The sequence below is a fragment of the Diprion similis genome, chromosome 14 (genome assembly GCF_021155765.1).
Source record: "Diprion similis isolate iyDipSimi1 chromosome 14, iyDipSimi1.1, whole genome shotgun sequence".
NCBI lineage: Eukaryota > Metazoa > Arthropoda > Insecta > Hymenoptera > Diprionidae > Diprion > Diprion similis.
The window spans coordinates 11,378,811-11,396,331 of record NC_060118.1 but is presented as its reverse complement, the minus strand read 5'-3'; the positions used below and the strand labels follow the sequence as shown (position 1 = coordinate 11,396,331).

The following is a 17,521-nucleotide window of genomic DNA, read 5'->3' as shown; positions in this document are numbered from 1 at the left end:
ATAATTCATGTCAATTTTATAGTTTTATAAAATTTTATATTACTAGACATATTTATATACAACAGATTAAATACTGTTATGTTTCATAAACTGTGTTGACATCACAGCTGTTGTCACCTACGTACAAAATACATTGCAGTAAATTATCATAATATAATACAATACAATACTAGCAGTAACTTCTTATAATAGATTATAAAACAGTGATAAAAATCTATGAGGATTATTATGCTAATTGAATTCTCTATAACGTAATTGGTAGTAGCAAGCCAGTTCTCGAAAAGTCAAGAACTTGTTTTTGGTGGGTTTTGGTCAGGTTTTTTAGAAGAAAAAACACCAAATTTAAAAGTCAAATAATTTGCTCTGCTTTTCGTTACGCCGATTAGACACTCAAATGTTCGAATCAAACATTTGGAACTCGACAAGCTTACTTATAATTTATGCATCGTCTTGACCCTGTAATTGACCAACAATTTTACGCACCCAACCTGCTCGGCTTTGACCTGCCGATACATCATCCCTCTCGTCAACGGTATTCTCGGTTTGTTTTTCTTCGCTGTTAATACTTTGAGCCAACTCAACGTTACTACGGTTCAGCGTTCCAGTAGTTTTCCTTAAAGGCTTTTGAACAGTGTTTTCCAGTTCACTCTGGAAGACACTCTTCACTTTTAGGTAATTAGGTTTTTGAGCAACTGCGGGTTTAACTTTTTCCCCTGATTTTTCAAATTTCGCAAATACTTTTGGGGGTGTTGAAATTTCCGGTTTACGTTTCACCGGAATTGGCGGAGCGACTTTTGGCACAGCTGGAGGAATCTTTTTATAAATAATAGCCGAAGTAGGTTGTGCGGTCTTGGCCGACGTCGCCTCGTCCGTATCACTAAATATTGCACTGTCCCTGAACACTTCTTCCGTCTCGGGATTCACGTAATTTTCTATGGTCTCGAAGGACTTTTCGTAAAAACTATCCGCCTCGTTTTCCCTACGCTCTAAAATACACTCGTCACCATTTTTATCCTCTGATAATTCCACCTTGTTTTCTAAACCGTCGCCAACACTCGCCGTGCGCTTCAAAATACTATCTCCAAAAAGTACGGTAGGATCTGCGTAATCGGATTGCGCTATACGAGCACCAAGTCCGGAGCTTCCTTGTTTGTAGTAAACCGAGGGAACTTTCAACGACGATTTAGACGAAGATCCGTTGTTCCCTCCGGCGACACATCCGCTCATCATTTCATCAACATCCGACGAAGTTTCTCTCGAATATTTAGACTTACTCTTCTTTTTCACCTTGCTACTGCCGATCGATCCAAGCTGCCTGACTCTGTCAGCCTCGTCGCTGCATCCCAGAGTCTCTATGCTCTCCGTTGACCGAAGTCCATGCAGTATACTTCCCTTCTTGGAAAATACGTTTTTCAACAACGTGCCGGTGCTTACACTCGCCCTGTAAATTTTGTGGTCAGGATGAACGTTTGCGCTGGCGGATGTTGACGATTGAACTTCAGAATATGCGTCGGTAAAAGAGTCCTCGTCAAGCGAGTAGAAAAACGTTGACGTCGACGTGGACGTTGGGAACTTTGCAATTCTACTTTCCGGTTGACAGGATGAAGCGTATCTCTCCATGTCCTCGAGGTTGATTTCAGCCGGTTTGTCGGACGCTATTGTAAACGGTCGTTCGCTCATCGGTTTTCCATCCCTTTGCAAGAATCTCGACTTCGTTACTTGCGGATAGGAAGGATTGTCGTGTGGATTTATCTGGAAACTTCGAGGCAGTGAACCGGATTTTTGGGTCGTCGTAGGCAGGCCTTCGCACAATTTAGTCAGCCAAACTGCTGGCTTTGTCGGACTATCGCCTCCGTCGATTTCCTCATCCTGTTGCCTTACGCCTTCCCAAACTCTCTGCAAGTTATCGTAGTTACCAAAACCTTTGGATTCGTCGTTACTTTTTATGTTCTCGATGGCAGTATCACCTTCGTCTTCCTCATCCGGTTTCCTGATTTCGTCTTCGCCAGGGATGGTCTCATATATAGGCTCTTTTCTCAACTTCTCTCGTTCCATTTCCAGTGTAGAATTTTCCCTGATACGAAGCGCTGTTTTTATCACTTTACTCTCGGTGACGATACTCTGTTTCTTAAATGACTCAAATATCGCTCGTTTCTCGCTTATTCGATTCGTACGATTCTTATTAACAGACGTCGTCGACAAATCACTTTCGTGATCGTTTTCTAATCTCAGATTATCGTAGCGAAGCTGCAAACTTGTGTGGTGATCTTCTCGTGGCGACGGAGGCGATGTCGAATTCCTTGCATTGTTCGCTCTCACCAATCTTTGCTCGCGTCTAGTCAATCGCATCGATCTTGTACCTCTGTGATTGTTGTTGTTGTTGTTGCTGTGGTTATTGTTATTGGCAGTATCGTTCTCCGTCTCGCTGTCCGACGTATCGGCAGAGTGCATGTGCTTATTGAAACGCTGCTGCTGTCGCATGTTTATAATGCTACTCGTTCTCTGCTTCTCTAATAATTTTTGGAAGTCTCGATTTTGCATTAATATGTGACCAACTATCTCCTCCATTGTTTGCTGCGCTTGCTGCTCTTGGTTGTCTTTATTTTTATCTTTGGTAATCGTCGTCGCAGGAGGGTTCGAAGGAAGAGGAGGCGGAGTAGAAGAATTATTGCTGTTGTTCAATAATTCTGTAGCGTCTTGCGCTATCTCTATATCGTCCGTTAACTCGTAACGTTCCGGGTTGACTAACGTCTCCTCGGTGCAAGCTTCGCTATCCTTTTCTTCTTCGTCCGACTGATTCAACGATACGTACGACTGGAAACCGGGTTCAGACTTTCTGCGCCAACTTGCGAAACGGTCCTGAAAAATAAATTCAAATGTTGAAACTGAAAGTCTACATATTTATTCGAAATTAATCGACCGATGAAAAGTTATAGATACGAATTGTTTTACCTTAACTTTCAAAGAACGACCGTCGGCGGATCTATTCAGACTTTGGTCTCGACTGTTACTTGTTATCGACTCTGTGGACTGATTTTTACTCAGGGTAGTCGGCATGTCCTGAAATTTCCACAACAGAGAGAAAAGATTAGATTACGAGTGGCTGCGAATTTCATCAGATGAATGTAATCGACATAAAAACTTAAATTATAATACCAATAGAAAAATCATTTTTAAACTCTTTAAGGGTTTACTCGAGTAAAGCCGTTCCAAAAATTGATTGTAACGTCAAGCATGACGAAGACAAATGATCGATGGATGTGAAATGAAACAGAGATGGTGAGATGGTAGGATTTAGCGGTATATCGGAGCTTTTTAATGAAGAAAGAAAGAGCATTCGAGTTAAGTACCTTGATCCAAAGGTTAGGAGAAGAAAGTTTGTTACATGCATCAAGTTGAGGAAGTACCAATGCCCCCGTACCAACCCCGTGCCAAATAGCTGTGCTCACCTCAATGGCGGACACGTTAGGTTCGGTTTTACGTCCACTTTTTCGCAACTTGTTTCTCAGGCTAGTTTCAGGCTTGCGTCTCTCTCTCTCCTGCTTTCGTTTCTCTAAATATTCAGGAGGTGCCGAATGTTGTTTTTTTGCCGATCCCTTATCCCCCGTAGCTTCGTCTGATGAATTTTTAGACACGTATTTTAACGATTCTCATACTTTTCCAGCGATACTAAATTGTTACATAGAAATGCGAAAAAATCATGAAATCACTTGTTTTATTTACCTTCGGGTTGCGTCTGTCCAAGTTGCATCACTAGCTGTCTGGCATGCGAGGGAATAACTGCGTTGTAATTTTCTAGAATCACCCTTTTTATTTGCATCGTCCATTCCCGTTTCTGTTCCAAGTTACGAGCCTGAGAGATAATGTTGATAATGTAAACACGGGTTATCAATCGTCAATCGAAGAATAGAGCTAGTTATAACGATTGGAAAGATAGTGGTTTTCTTTTTCTTTTTTTTTTTACATTATTTATTAGGTTCTAACTCACCGTGTACCCATGCATTCTGTAAAATATCATTTCTATGTTACGGAATATTACTTTAAAGTTGTGAATTTTCTCAGCTTTCGATTATAAAGAGCTAAGAATTAATTACCTATCTCAAAACTAGTTCAAGATATGTAATTTTATAATTTATAAACAAGTCGTTTAATAAACAATTACCTGCAACGTGTATTGGAGACGAGGATTATCGAATGGAATAACATGAAAACTGAGCGCCTCTCCAGGAATGCTTTCGATGAGCATCAAATTAGAACACTGAAACAAGTAGTCGGTCATTTTTCACATTGTTTGAATTGCACGCGAGCGATACATGTACTTCAAATTGTTAAATAATCCAAAGATGTTTAATCGAATAGTGAATTAATACGCTACCACAATGTGAGCTTTGTAGACTAGGAGTCCGTCTTCTTTTTTCTTTGTAAGTAAAAGCATTCTGTCGAACAGAAACGCGTGTCTAGGCGCCTTTGCTCCTCGCATGCGAAACCGTCCCTCTGCGACCAGTTCTCCGCTGGTAGTTAAGTCTGGTCCTGGCCAACCGTAGAGTAAAGATTGAATCTCTTGAACACGTACGGCGTGTTCGTGCTTTCTTTTCATCACGTTAATGTGCCTCGCGATGCCCGTCATTGCAGCTAAAGCCCCCTCGATTGCGCTTATCGTCAATTCGTTCTCCTCAACGTCGGCATCACATTCCTTGGACAAGTTCTGGAAAAGAAAATGTATAGATAAATTCGTTATACCGAATTTACAACGAGGTCGATAGGATCGTACAAGACTCTTGTGTTGCGAAAATTTCTTACCTGTAACAAGAGGTGATATTTTAGTATTCTTTGAACCGGTTTCAGCAGGAATGAGCCTAAAGGTAAAGCATGACCGAGGGCTGCCTGCCTTTCTCGAAAGGCGTTGGCGGTTCGTTCTTGACCCATCAAATCTGTCAGCACGGCGACGGTCCTGAAAAATTATAATGCGATCGTTATAGATGAATATTAGTTAACAAATTTCCATTGGAATTCAGATAATTGTCTTTGGCTGTATAAATTATTTTGCGCTGGGATATTTACCTCGGATAGTTTGTACAGTATTCGGTGTAGACTTCAAACCCCGAATTGTGTTTGACGAACGTGTTGGCCACACAAACCGGATCCAATCCACAATTTTTTATTTCGTTGAGAAACTCGCTGTATAAAACAAGAGGAAAACAAAAAAAATTGTTTAAAAACATGAGGTTTATCGATAGAGAAATACGTAGATTACATGTGAATGGATTATTTGTCCATAGGTGTGTAAAATTTTAGCAGAACAATGTTACGAGATTTAGCATAATTAGTCATTCGTCGTGACGTTACATTAGCGAAGCAGCATAATAACAAACATTTTTCATTAAAAAACAAAAAAAAAAAACCATTGACCAGCTAAATTTTGATTACGGCCCCCGTAAGTCATGATTGAACTCTTTGACATAACTTATTTTTAATATTATCCTTGTTTGTTGTAAATTCGTTACGACTCACCTATTGAATTCGTAAATGTCTTCGATATTGCTGAATAAATCGCTGAGTTGAGGTTGATCCACCAGTGACAAAGGGTCGTCTCTCCAAAATATGAGATATCCCTTTAAAGATGAATATGTTATTAAACGAATAGAATATATTAGGCAGATAAGATAAACGTGAAAGTATAGCATAAAAGGAAAACGAATTTCTTACGATATTCAAGTAAATTAAACAATAATTTCTAATTATTCATCGACATACATGTAATATGGTAAGAGTAACGCTACAGGATTACATGCATATACACCATTGACCATAAAGCTCTATAGTAGACAATTTGAACCGTGGCGCGAGTTCAATTCCATTAAGATTAATTCACGTGAATATATGTGCATAAAGTATAATAACCGAATGCATGCAGCGTGTACATAAGGATATGAAATTTGGCATAAATGACAATATGAGTCATTGTTTGAACCATGCGGAGGTTGCGACAAATTCATGATGAATTGATACCACATCCTGATCAGCTCAATGCCTGCATACAGCATCGTTGGTCTACACAATGAGAACCAACGAGACCGACATTGCAGACTAGTGCAGTGCACCATATGCAACCCAGGGGGGAAGGAGGAAGGGGAGGAGGTCACTCGCGGTCGTGAATCAACCGAACACACAGTTCACGGATGTGTTGCCTTATACTTGCGCACATTGCAAGCCCTGCAGAGGAATCTTGCTCACTGAGAAGCATGTTGTGCAGTACAAATTGGTTCACATTATACGTGGTAACAAAGGGATTCGATAGGTGCCTGTAAGGTTCCGAACTATCGATACTAATTGGGTCAACCCTGGGAGTGAATTTCACCCCAAAGATTTTTTAAACCCCTTTTAGAGTCGCTAAGTTGTGGAAATGAACCTTTTTCTTGGTGCCTTTTTTCGTGCGAAATGAAAGACTCTTTGTGGTAGAGATTTTTGGGGACTTTTGACGATAGAGCTTTTTCTGCGATCCTTAAACAATAGCTAGATATTTGTCTTTCTTTTCTTTACAGATTTTTAGAACTTATTTTTTTTTTAAGGAAAATGTTACGTTTGGAATTAATTTTATCCGATTCTACGAAAATGTGACTAATTAGGGTAAAGTATGATCGAAGACTCAAAATGGTCATACTGATGTATCCTGAGTACGAAATATCAAATTGTCAGAAGGATTTCGATACGTTTCCAAAGTTCCGAACGAGTTTATTGGAAATTAGTACCCCAAACATCAGTTTTTGACGAATCGCAGCTCTTCAGGTTTGACATGCGATTCGGTGACAGAGTACCATTTCAAAGGGCAAAATACTTTCACTGGGACTTGTGAAGTGTCTCTTATCCTCGGTATCACCAACCTGTATCACTTGCCGCAGATGCTCGACGTACACGGCTTCGGTATCGACTATTTCTAACAGGACTCTTTCCACGGGGTTGCGATGCGGATCGCTGTAACGTGGTCTTGGTTGATTGTTGTAAGTGGATTGCGGCCTTTCCGCGCTATCTCGCCGCTGTAGATTGCTACTGGTCACTCCGGTCTCTTCACCGCGACAAATACTGTCCGATACCGTAACAACACCGCTATCGGCTGATCCTGAAAAATGGTTAAGGAATTTCAGGAATCGACAAAATAATACGGAATTAAAAGTTCGATTAAGATCAAGATTTCACGGTGAAACTAGTCTATTAAAAAAAATCACACACGGTAGGTACAGTAACAGTTGTTGGATTTACCGTTGCATACGGTACGACCATTATTCTGATTCTGTAGAAAAAAACAAAAAAACAAAACAAACACAATTCTACCACTGGACCGTTGTAAAGTATCCCATATACAGTATAAGACTGATCTTAATACTGCGGTGGTAAATCCAACTGTTACAGGTCGATCACTCCGATTTGATTTCTATTGCAATATGTTATAGTAGACTGAAAACTAAGCGACACGTGTTTTTTTTTAGCTGCCATTAAACACTTCAAGGGGGTAAAACAACCCTCCAAAGTAAGGCATGTCGAGGAGCGCTTTAACAGTTTCACCCGCAAGAACGTAATATTCTTTAACCACTCGAATTGGAAACGGTTCTTTATAACGAGAAATGAAGAATGTCATTTTCTCGATCAAAAGAAAAAAAAACTGCCAAATCACCCCTTGACATATCGTACTTTAAAGGGTTGTGTTTAATCCTCTTAAAGTGCTTAGTTTTTAGTCTACTATAACATATCACAACAGAAATGAAATCGAGTGAATCGATCAAAGTGAAGAGATCGAAGTAGTAGATATCTCTATCAAAAATGTCGATGTACTTATCACGGTGAACCATTATACACCACCATGGAATTGAAATGAACTTTTCTTTCGTACCTTGAGAACTCGCGCAAGTATCCGCCAAGGATTCAACCGATGCTAAATAAGGGTTAACCGCGGATGCTATCCCCTGGTTACTGCAACCACTCGACGACGTGCTGGATGCTATTGAGCTTCCGGACAATGGTCTGGATCCTCCGTTGGTACTATTGCCATTTCTACATCGTCTGTTGTTGTATCTTAGCGGTGATAGACCCCCACCGTTACCAGATTGAGTTGTTGTATTGCTGTTGTTGCTGTAGGGTGCAGAGTTTGTAGTAGAATTTCTTGGATAATCGACAGGTTGATGAGTGGTTGTTGAAGTAGTAGTAGTTCCATTTGAACCGCTGATCACGTTGTCAGACGCTCTTCGGACGTCGATTGATTTTTCCTCGCCGACTTGGACTTCCAATTGATCAGTGCTTACAGATTTCGTATATCGTATATCATCCTCATCGTTTTCGACCGTCGTAATCTCCTCCACCCTGCTGGAATCTTTTTCCGATAAAGACATCGTCGTTGGGGTTTCTTTCAGGGAATCCATCGCTTCTCGATTATGATTATTATTATTATTACGATTATGATGTTGATGATGATGATGATGATGATGATTAAGGTTCGACTGATGGTTGTTGTTGTCCTCGTGCGACATCGGTGATCCGGACTCGGTTACGTATAATGGATTCAAAAGGGATCCTCGACGCGATGAACGTGATACCAAACTCAATCGTTTTTGCAACGCTGCCGGTATACCGCAGGTCGATTGCAATACTGCATGGTTGGTGCAGCTCGACGTTCCTCTACGCACAATCTCGTCGAACATTCCCAGCAGCTGCGGTACCAGGTCCGTTGACGTTCCTGAAAAGTATATAGTTTTCAAAATTTAGTATTGCAGGTAACACATAGTCTCTTGGGTCTTGTCTAGTCGGGGTTTTTTTTTTTTTGTTTTGTTTTGTTTTTTTTTTTTTTTTCTTCAACTCTCTACTAGCGATAACGGTGCTCTTTAAGACACGGACTAACAACGATAACGACTCATTCTTAGCTAATTGGTTACTGTTTTTCCTTTTCTCAGAAATTCTCCTACAGTTTCGATAATTCCTTTCAGAGCTCTGATAATATTCCTGTGCTGCTGCTGCTGCTGCTGCGCTGATAGTTGTGGTATACATATACAATATGTATAATAAGTAACGCGAGTAATATTACGCGTTGCGGGAATTCTTTTTCTTGTGTAAAGAAACTAATAAATAAATTTAAAAAAGAAAAGAAAAAAAAACACACACACACACACACACACACACGCTTTTTACTGCAATGCATTTTTGCCATTGGTTCATTTTATATACGTATATATAATCTGGATTCGTGCCAGAGAATTATCTGTTTACAGAGAAAAGAAGAATAGAAAAAAAAAAAAAATAGTTAAATCGAAATAAGAAATTAAGTTGGATTGAAAAAAGAGAGGAAAGAAAATCGAATTAACGGGAAATGCGAAAGAATGAATTGAAATTATTGTCAAACTTGCTTGAAAAAAAAAATTTTTTATTCACGAATAATCTATCAAACTGTTATACGGTCTTGGGACTTTCTTTGGGTCATTCTGTGTATGTCGTACATAGAAACAATTTCCGGTTTCGATATGCCGCAAGTGTTATCAACTTGACCGTTGTACATAGTTATATGTATAATATATAGGTACATTAGGGTGTTCGTTGAATATTAGATCATGTTGGACGTCCATGAATCGGCTAAGAATTGCTCTCCAATTAAAAAAAAAATTTATTCTCACCCCTAACAGTCTGCCTCTAGATAGTATATTCCACGCGAATCGAGGGTGTTTTGTTTTGTTTATAATATATTATAATTTTTTTTTCATCATTTTTCAACCTACATAGAGTCGTATTTTATACTTTTTTCTTTCAATCTTCGTCCAACTTCGAATCGTCGTTATCGTCGATTCGTATAGGAAGATAAAATATACATTAGGGTGGCGCAAAAAACTGACTATTTTTTTTTTTTTTTAGTGTCGTGTGACAAAATGTTAGTATTTGATGTTTTAAGAGCCCACTCCAAAGGACAGTTAAAAAAAAAAAAATTTTTAAGAGGTCGCTCCACATTTTTTAAAACGTCAGAAATCAATTTTTTTTTTTTAATTTTTTTCTCGTTACGGTATAATTTTATAGACAAAAAAAAAAAATAAGTTTCCGAAAGTTTCAGTTCAAAATTTGAAATTTTGAAAGTTCGCTCATAATTTTTTTTTTTTCAATTTTTCGGCGCATTTCTTTAGATCTTTTCGAGCGACCTTTTACTATTCATATTAAAATTTCATAAATTTTTTTTTCTTCAATTTAGTAAGAAAGAATCGATAACAATACACGACGACATGAATTAAAAATCAAACAAAATACTGAAAATATAATTTTTTTAATTTAATATTTTGACGATTTTTGACATTTTAAAAAATTTGGAGCGACTTCTTAAAATTTCTTTTTTTGAGCTGTCCTTTGGAGTGGGCTCTTAAAACATCAAAAACTAACATTTTGTCACACGAGACTCAAAAAAAAAAAATATCCAGTTTTTTTGCACCACCCTAATATATATATACACACACATATCTAATATATGTACATATAGGTATATATATATATATACACGCTGCTGTTGGTGCTGCAGCTTCTGCAGCTTCTGCAGTACCGAACGAATTATAGACGCTGCGCTTATACTGCACTTGGCTAGTATAAATTCGCTAAAAATAGGCCATGCACGGGTATACGAAGACATAATTCGACTTTCTTACCCCTGCATAACAGCAGCAACAACGGCAGCTGGTCAACGGTGCGTAAATATCTGAGTATAGGTATACAGATTTCACGACGTGCGTATGCAGGATAAAAATATTATGGTATAATGTGTGTATGTGTGTGACAGGTTATCATGGAGAAAAGGATTTTTTTTTTTCTACAAGAATTATTGAACTAATGCGAAAATTGTAGGATAATTTTTTCTTGTCTTTTTTTTTTTCTTTTCCTTTTGTGTGGAAATTTATTATTATTATATCGTGTGTGAAAAATTAAGGAAAACTTCAACACGAACATAAGAGTAGAATAAAATTTTCTATACTATAATAAAAAAAAAAAAAAAAATGTGAATATTTTTATGTGTTATTATTTTTCTTCCTTTTTGATATGTTTTTTGGAAAACGATGGATCGTCATTTTCAATTATTTTCTTACGCATGCAGCAATTTGCAAGGTGATGAGTGAGAGTTTGAACGATTATAACGGCAGCTCGTATATTGTAGCTATACGTATAGACATGTACATATGTGTGTATAGAGAAATTTAAATAAACAAACTAAGCCGGCTTAAATAAATATCTAGTAGTACAATGAAACTGAGGTGTGGTTATAAATCGTCATAATATTATGATTAATGCCGCAGGATTAATTGTTTTAAATTCATTCTTCGCTTGAAATTCTTTCACCACTATATACACACACATATATATATATATTATATCTTACACATCGATTTTCGTTCGAAGTACAAGAACGTTATACTTTCTCAAGATTTTAAAGTAGAAAGGAAATATTTCTCGGGGATATTATTATTATTATTATTATTATACGTATGTATATGTATATATATATAATGTTAGATTTTGAAAGAAAATTGAGTAATTGATTTTTGATCTTTATCGCTTATTATATACACGTATGCAAAGATGAAGGAATGGAAGAAATTCCACCCGAACAAATATATTCGAAAATTGTATTTTGTATTACAACAGTTGATTAAGCGAGTGAAATCGTTTAGAATGTTATCGTATCGAGAGACTAATGTGAAAAGAAATTGCAATACTTGTTACATGATTTTATTATAATAATTCAAGTGCATGAAATGCTTGAATGATGGATAATAACGAATGAAACTATAATTATATATCTACTTTTTAAACTGATAATGAATAACGAAGAGAAATAAAAGTAAGAAATGAAGGGAAAAAAATCCATCAAATCAATCAATCAATCAATCAATGACTTTGAAAAGGAAATGTGTTTTTCGTAATTGAAATAAAAATTTCCACGATCAAAGGCTCGCGAGCGTTTTATATCGTTTACGTAATTTGAAATAGCTTCTCTTGTTATACGATAATGCCGATGATGATGATGAGACGGTGAAATTTTTCTATATATATATGTATATATATACACGAAGGAAGAGAAATTCTTGAAGCAAAGAAAAATAGATTTTGTTGGAATCAATTCGCTTGAATCTCTAGAGGCATCCCTTATTTGGTCGATCCCAACAATTTCGATTTACGATACTTTGTCAAAACGATTCAGTGTTTTTTTTTCTATTTTTTTTTTCATCACCTAATTCGGAGTTTAAAAATTTTTTAAACCCAAAATTAACACAGGATCAAATGCGTCAATTTACTTGTAAATATTCGGTTTCACTAATTCGATGACGCGCTACTCAAGTCAGTAAAGATAATTTTTGGGTTTAAAGATTTAAAAATTTCGAAATAGGTGATAAAAAAAAAAAAAAAAATAGAAAAAGAATTGGGCCCAAATTTTCCTTAACGGGACGGTGTTTTGTGTCTTTCATTCACTAAATTTTTGATAACGTTAAAAAAATAAACGGTTTGATGAAAACAAAAATGTTGCAAAAAAATTCAGATCACGTTTTTTACCGAATGAAATGACGTAAGAAAAAAACAAACATGAAATGATATTGAGATGGTCGGGTTTTAACACTGCTCAAGTTGGCGTGGAATATCCCATATATATATAAGAGAAAGAACCTTCGGCAAGTTTCGATACACCCTATATATTAAATATATATATATATGAATATCTATTTATAGTTTTCATTATCGCCTCAGTCGAGTCCGTAATAATAATACTATAAGCGTGAACGATGATGATGCAGCAACGAACGGTTTGGTTCGGTTCGAACGGTATATATATATTTAAAACAAGAGGAGAAAGAAGACGAGGAAGAAAGATAACTGCATACATGGAATGGCATTGCAGCAGCAGCAGCAGCCGTTGCGTTTCGAGCCTTCGTGCAGCTTATATATCCTAAATGAAAAGTAAAAAAAGAGAGTAAAAAGCAAAAAGAAGAAGAGAAAAAAAAAGAAATCTCTCTCTCTCTCTGTTTCTGAACCGAAAGAGATTTCTTTTTTCTTTTCTTTTCTTTTCTTTTCTCGAGAAACCGCCGCCGACCGACGCCTTGCAGTCGGAGATATTACTACTATTAATACAAATAACAGTTGAAACAACAATCTTTGCGGCGTTTTCGGGTTCGTTGATGCTTTTGCTATATTGTTATTATGTTGCTGTTGCTGATGCTGATGCTGGTGCATTCTGATGTTGCAGTTTCAAATTCTTGTCGCTCGTCTGTAGCTATTGTTGAAGTATGCTTGTGCATGTTAGTTTTATCGTAACGGTGGATTGTTGTTGTTGTTGTTTTTGTTGTTGTTATTTTTCTTCTTTTTTTTTCTCCACTTTTTTTTCTTGAGCCTTCTTGGCTACAGATTTTCGATACTTTGTTTGATTTAAGATTATATTGAATAATTATTGGATTAGTATAATTAAAGTGTAAACGTGTTGAGGAAATCTGGTGTTGGGTTGTAGTTACAGGAATTGATTGAAATAGAGCGAACGAATTGTGAATGGATTTTTTTTTTCCCTCTGTACAATGATGATTCATTGGGTTTTACGATGAGTTTATATTGATACGAGAAATTATATATATGTATATGATAAGAGAGACGTCAATCATGTAACGGCGAATCAGCTGGATATAGATACGAATTTAGATACGTAAACCATCGTCAATCGAAACGCCATCTAATATGTCAAATTGATGACTTCTGGCGAGGATAATTGATGGACTCGCAGACTTTGACGGAGGCGTTAGACTTGCAGCGACGAAGAATGATATCGGATTGTGAGAGGAGGCTGATTTCTTGACCGGAATCAACACGGAGTAGAATTTTTGGTGGGAAAATTAATGAAACGTCGACTAGCTTCCGGCACTGAATGTCAACGGCTCGAGAGGCGAATCGCCGCTTTTTCCGAGTAATCGTTGACGATTTCTTCCTCGGAAACTTACATCCCGGGACGTCCGAGAGGGAAAGAGAGAGAGGGGGGGAGGGAGGAAGCCAGTCGTCGGGATCCCGACCCCGCCTCGGAGTCCTCGTCACTCCCGTCAGGATCCAGGAACTTCCGGCGACGTCTCGACGCCTCTGTCGGTGGACTTCCGGCATCGCGATTATCACTCGGCGCTACGACGGGACTCGAAGATGGAAATTTGCTCTCCGAGATCCGCGATTCGCTCTCACTCGAGGAAAACTCTGACGCGTTTTTCTACCGCCGATAGCGATTCCGCAGGCCCGTCGACGTTCGTCGTCGTCGGCGTCTCTCGTCGTTAAGCCCGTCGTACCGACGGAAGCTCTTCGCCGTCCACTTTACTCCCGTTATTCACCGAGAATTTCCCTTTTTCTCACAGCGATCCTAGCAGATCCTAGCAGATCCACGATTCCCCTCTGTTCGATCTCTATTTTTACTGCAGTTCTAAAAAATATCGAATAACACGCGGACAAACAAAACTTGGGCTAAAATATTTTCCAGTCTCGCGTCAGTCGGTGACACAAAAATTATTATTCAATCATACGGCGTGTGTGCAAGTTTGACTTTTTTATTCCCAAATAATTACCTATATATAGTCAGGATATAATACAAGTATACATATATGTATAGGTATACGTGAGTATAATAATAGTAACTCTTAATTGATAATAACTATACGGTTATGCATATAGAGTCAGATTGTCAAACTTAGGCGACCTCGGTTTTTATTATTACTACTACTATTAATATGACACAAACGATCAGCTGCAGTGGCAACGGCAATGTAAGAAGTCTGTTATCGTTAAAAATTTTATCGTATAAATAAATTATGTTACGTGAATTGCGGCGCTTCAACTTTTACGAGAGTTTCTTTTTTCTTTCATTTTAATTATCATTTATCACGACGCGTGTAGAGAAGGAGAGAAGATTGATAAAAAAAAAGAACTATAATAATAATAATAATAAACAAATTGAAAAGAAAAACTCAGGGACAAACCTGAGTACGTTCCTCGGTACATAAGTTTATGAATATAGATGCGTAATTAAAAAATCGTGATTATTTTATACTCGACGGCTAGCGTCGTCGGCGAGAATTCAATAATTAATTGTCAAGTAGCAACGGCGCCGTCATGTCAACAGTTTCTAGTACGTATACCTACGTACGTAATAAGTAGGGTGATTTTCTGGTGTTATAACTTTATACTTATAACGTGACAGAGATTACAAAAATGCTGCGTGAATCAGTCATTACGACGACGACCGACGCTATGCGGAGCTTTAAATCAAAGCCGAGGAGGAAATCCGGTACGTTTTTTTCTTACATTCTACGAAAATTTTCTCAATTTATTTATTTAATTAATTATTCATAGAATTACACGTCATATTTCATGGTGTAAATTTTTTTTTTTAACGATTATACGCGACGCGGTGTTTTGAATATTAATATGATAGAGAGAGAGAGAGAAAGAGAGTTGAGGCGACATAAAGTAAAAAATCAATACAAAATAAAAAAAAAAAAAAAAAAAAAAAAAAACCTGACACAAAATCGCGTATGGAATTTGCGTCTTTTTTATTTATTTATTCAAAGAATGGGTACGAGAGAAATTAAAAATAAAGAAATAAATAAATAAAAATCTCGTTCAAAGCTGTATATATATAATATGATGGGGGGGGGGGGGGGGGGGGCAGAATGAGGTATCGAAAATGTTACGACAAATTCTACGCTCTATGTAATAAGAGTATTACTGGCTGCGGCAGAAAACGTGACGGCGGCGTGAGATCTCTTCTTGCGCAATCGTGCAGCAGAGCGGTAGCAAACACCGTTCGCAACTTTCGATTCTATAATTGGAAAGAATTTTTTTCTTTTTCTTTTCTTTTTCATTAGTTTATTTTTATTTCATTTTTTTTTTTTTTTTTTTTTTGTTTGTGTGTTTTATTTCATACCGCATCTGCATGCGGATCGTCAAACTTTGACGACGATATTATGCAATTGTCTATTATAATAATAATAATAATAATAATAATAATAATCAGTTTCTTGGTGGCAGTTATGGTGTAATATTTTTATATATATATACACATATATTCATACACACACACATGTATCAAAGTGGTTGAGGAAAAAAAAACTGTGGTTTTTTTTTTTTTTTACTTTTAGAACCGTCAAACTTGTTGTTGTTGTATTTTTTTTTTTTTTTTTTTTCTCCAACGGAAAAAAGATCCTCCGAAAAGATGAGCTCGCCAGCAAGTTCGAGTCTAACTCGGGGGACCTGATTTGAAATTTTATTTCCCCCATTCGTTTAACATTCATTTTATACGGGGAGAAAAGTATCTTGAATTATCGTTGAAATTTTCGAAACACTGGTGAACTGTTGGATACTATTTTTTAAATTCATCTTAGAGAGTCAAGTCATTTGAAAGAATAAATCTGTTATATAGTTTTCAAATCGTAGTAAATATGTGTTTTATTGTTAGTGTTGTCTTTTACAAGAGGTTTGAAAAGCTTGAAGAATCAGCTTCACAAGGATAAATGCGTGAATTTTGTTTGAAAAAAAAAAACAAAAAAAAAAATAAATAAATAAACAATATCAAACAGTTTACGAGTATTTCAACTTTTAACGAAAAGTGTGAAATTTTGCAACGTTAAATGAATAGAGGAAATAATATTTAAAATCAATTCACTCGTCAGACTTGTACCAAATAATTAATAGCTCATCTTTTTCTAATATTAAACATCAACAATTGAGGATGGTGTAAGAGTGAAAATGAAAAAATTGTTTTTTAATTTTTTTTTAACCACCCTAATATATAATACATATATAGGTGTATATATATGTTAATATACAATCGAGTGATTGTATGTTGTTGGATGAATTCAATTCGACATGACATAGGCACGCGTAACACGCCTGAGATACCTAATATAGAACGTTTTATTGGTTTTTTGATGCTTGCTACGATTTATTATAATTATTGACATACCGCTTCTGTGCCGATGGTAAAACGGCGCGCGCAGATGCGTGTGAAACGTGAAATGAATCTTTTTTTTATTATCGGTGTTGTTGTTGTTGTTGTTGTTGTTGTTGTTGTTGTTGTTGTTGTTGTTGTTGTTGTTGTTGTTGTTGTTGTTGCTGCTGTTGTTGTTGTTTTTTTTTGTTTGTTTATCGATCGGTAAATTTTATTCGACACGGCGCGTCGACAATATAATTTATCGTAATACAGAAAAGGCTTGTTGTTGTAAATTATATCCATTATTTATTTATTTATTTATTTATTTATTTATCATGTACTTATTATGGTATATGTATCGTGTGTTTTCAAGTATTTGTTATTATAAAGTTTAGTTCACGTATCGTGAAAACGTCCGTTCTCATGCACAACTCAACGAACGATAATGACGATAACGGTAATTATGCCAACTGAAAATGGCTGGTGTTAAATGATAAATTTGCTTTGTTTGTACTTCCTCTACGTTATTACAGATATTACACACGGCTCTTTGTACAGTTCGACAAGAGT

The 17,521-nt window shown here is 36.7% G+C and overlaps 1 protein-coding gene across 3 annotated transcripts in view; it reads right to left on the bottom strand.

Annotated features, from left to right (window-relative positions):
• Positions 1–438: 438 nt before the first annotated feature.
• The window catches only part of LOC124414743, a 46,791-nt gene continuing 29,708 nt past the window's right edge, over positions 439–17,521 (bottom strand). For 2 of the 3 annotated variants that reach the window (XM_046895789.1, XM_046895791.1), the window contains exons 2-12: positions 7,886–8,725; positions 6,882–7,117; positions 5,512–5,612; positions 5,062–5,178; positions 4,801–4,951; positions 4,376–4,705; positions 4,163–4,258; positions 3,724–3,853; positions 3,351–3,616; positions 2,953–3,060; positions 439–2,859 (exon numbers count right to left, since the gene is read on the bottom strand). In XM_046895789.1, the coding sequence (XP_046751745.1) occupies positions 439–2,859; positions 2,953–3,060; positions 3,351–3,616; positions 3,724–3,853; positions 4,163–4,258; positions 4,376–4,705; positions 4,801–4,951; positions 5,062–5,178; positions 5,512–5,612; positions 6,882–7,117; positions 7,886–8,725 (4,796 nt within the window). The remainder of the gene's footprint in view (positions 2,860–2,952; positions 3,061–3,350; positions 3,617–3,723; positions 3,854–4,162; positions 4,259–4,375; positions 4,706–4,800; positions 4,952–5,061; positions 5,179–5,511; positions 5,613–6,881; positions 7,118–7,885; positions 8,726–17,521) is intronic. The other variant, XM_046895790.1, reaches the window with a different exon arrangement.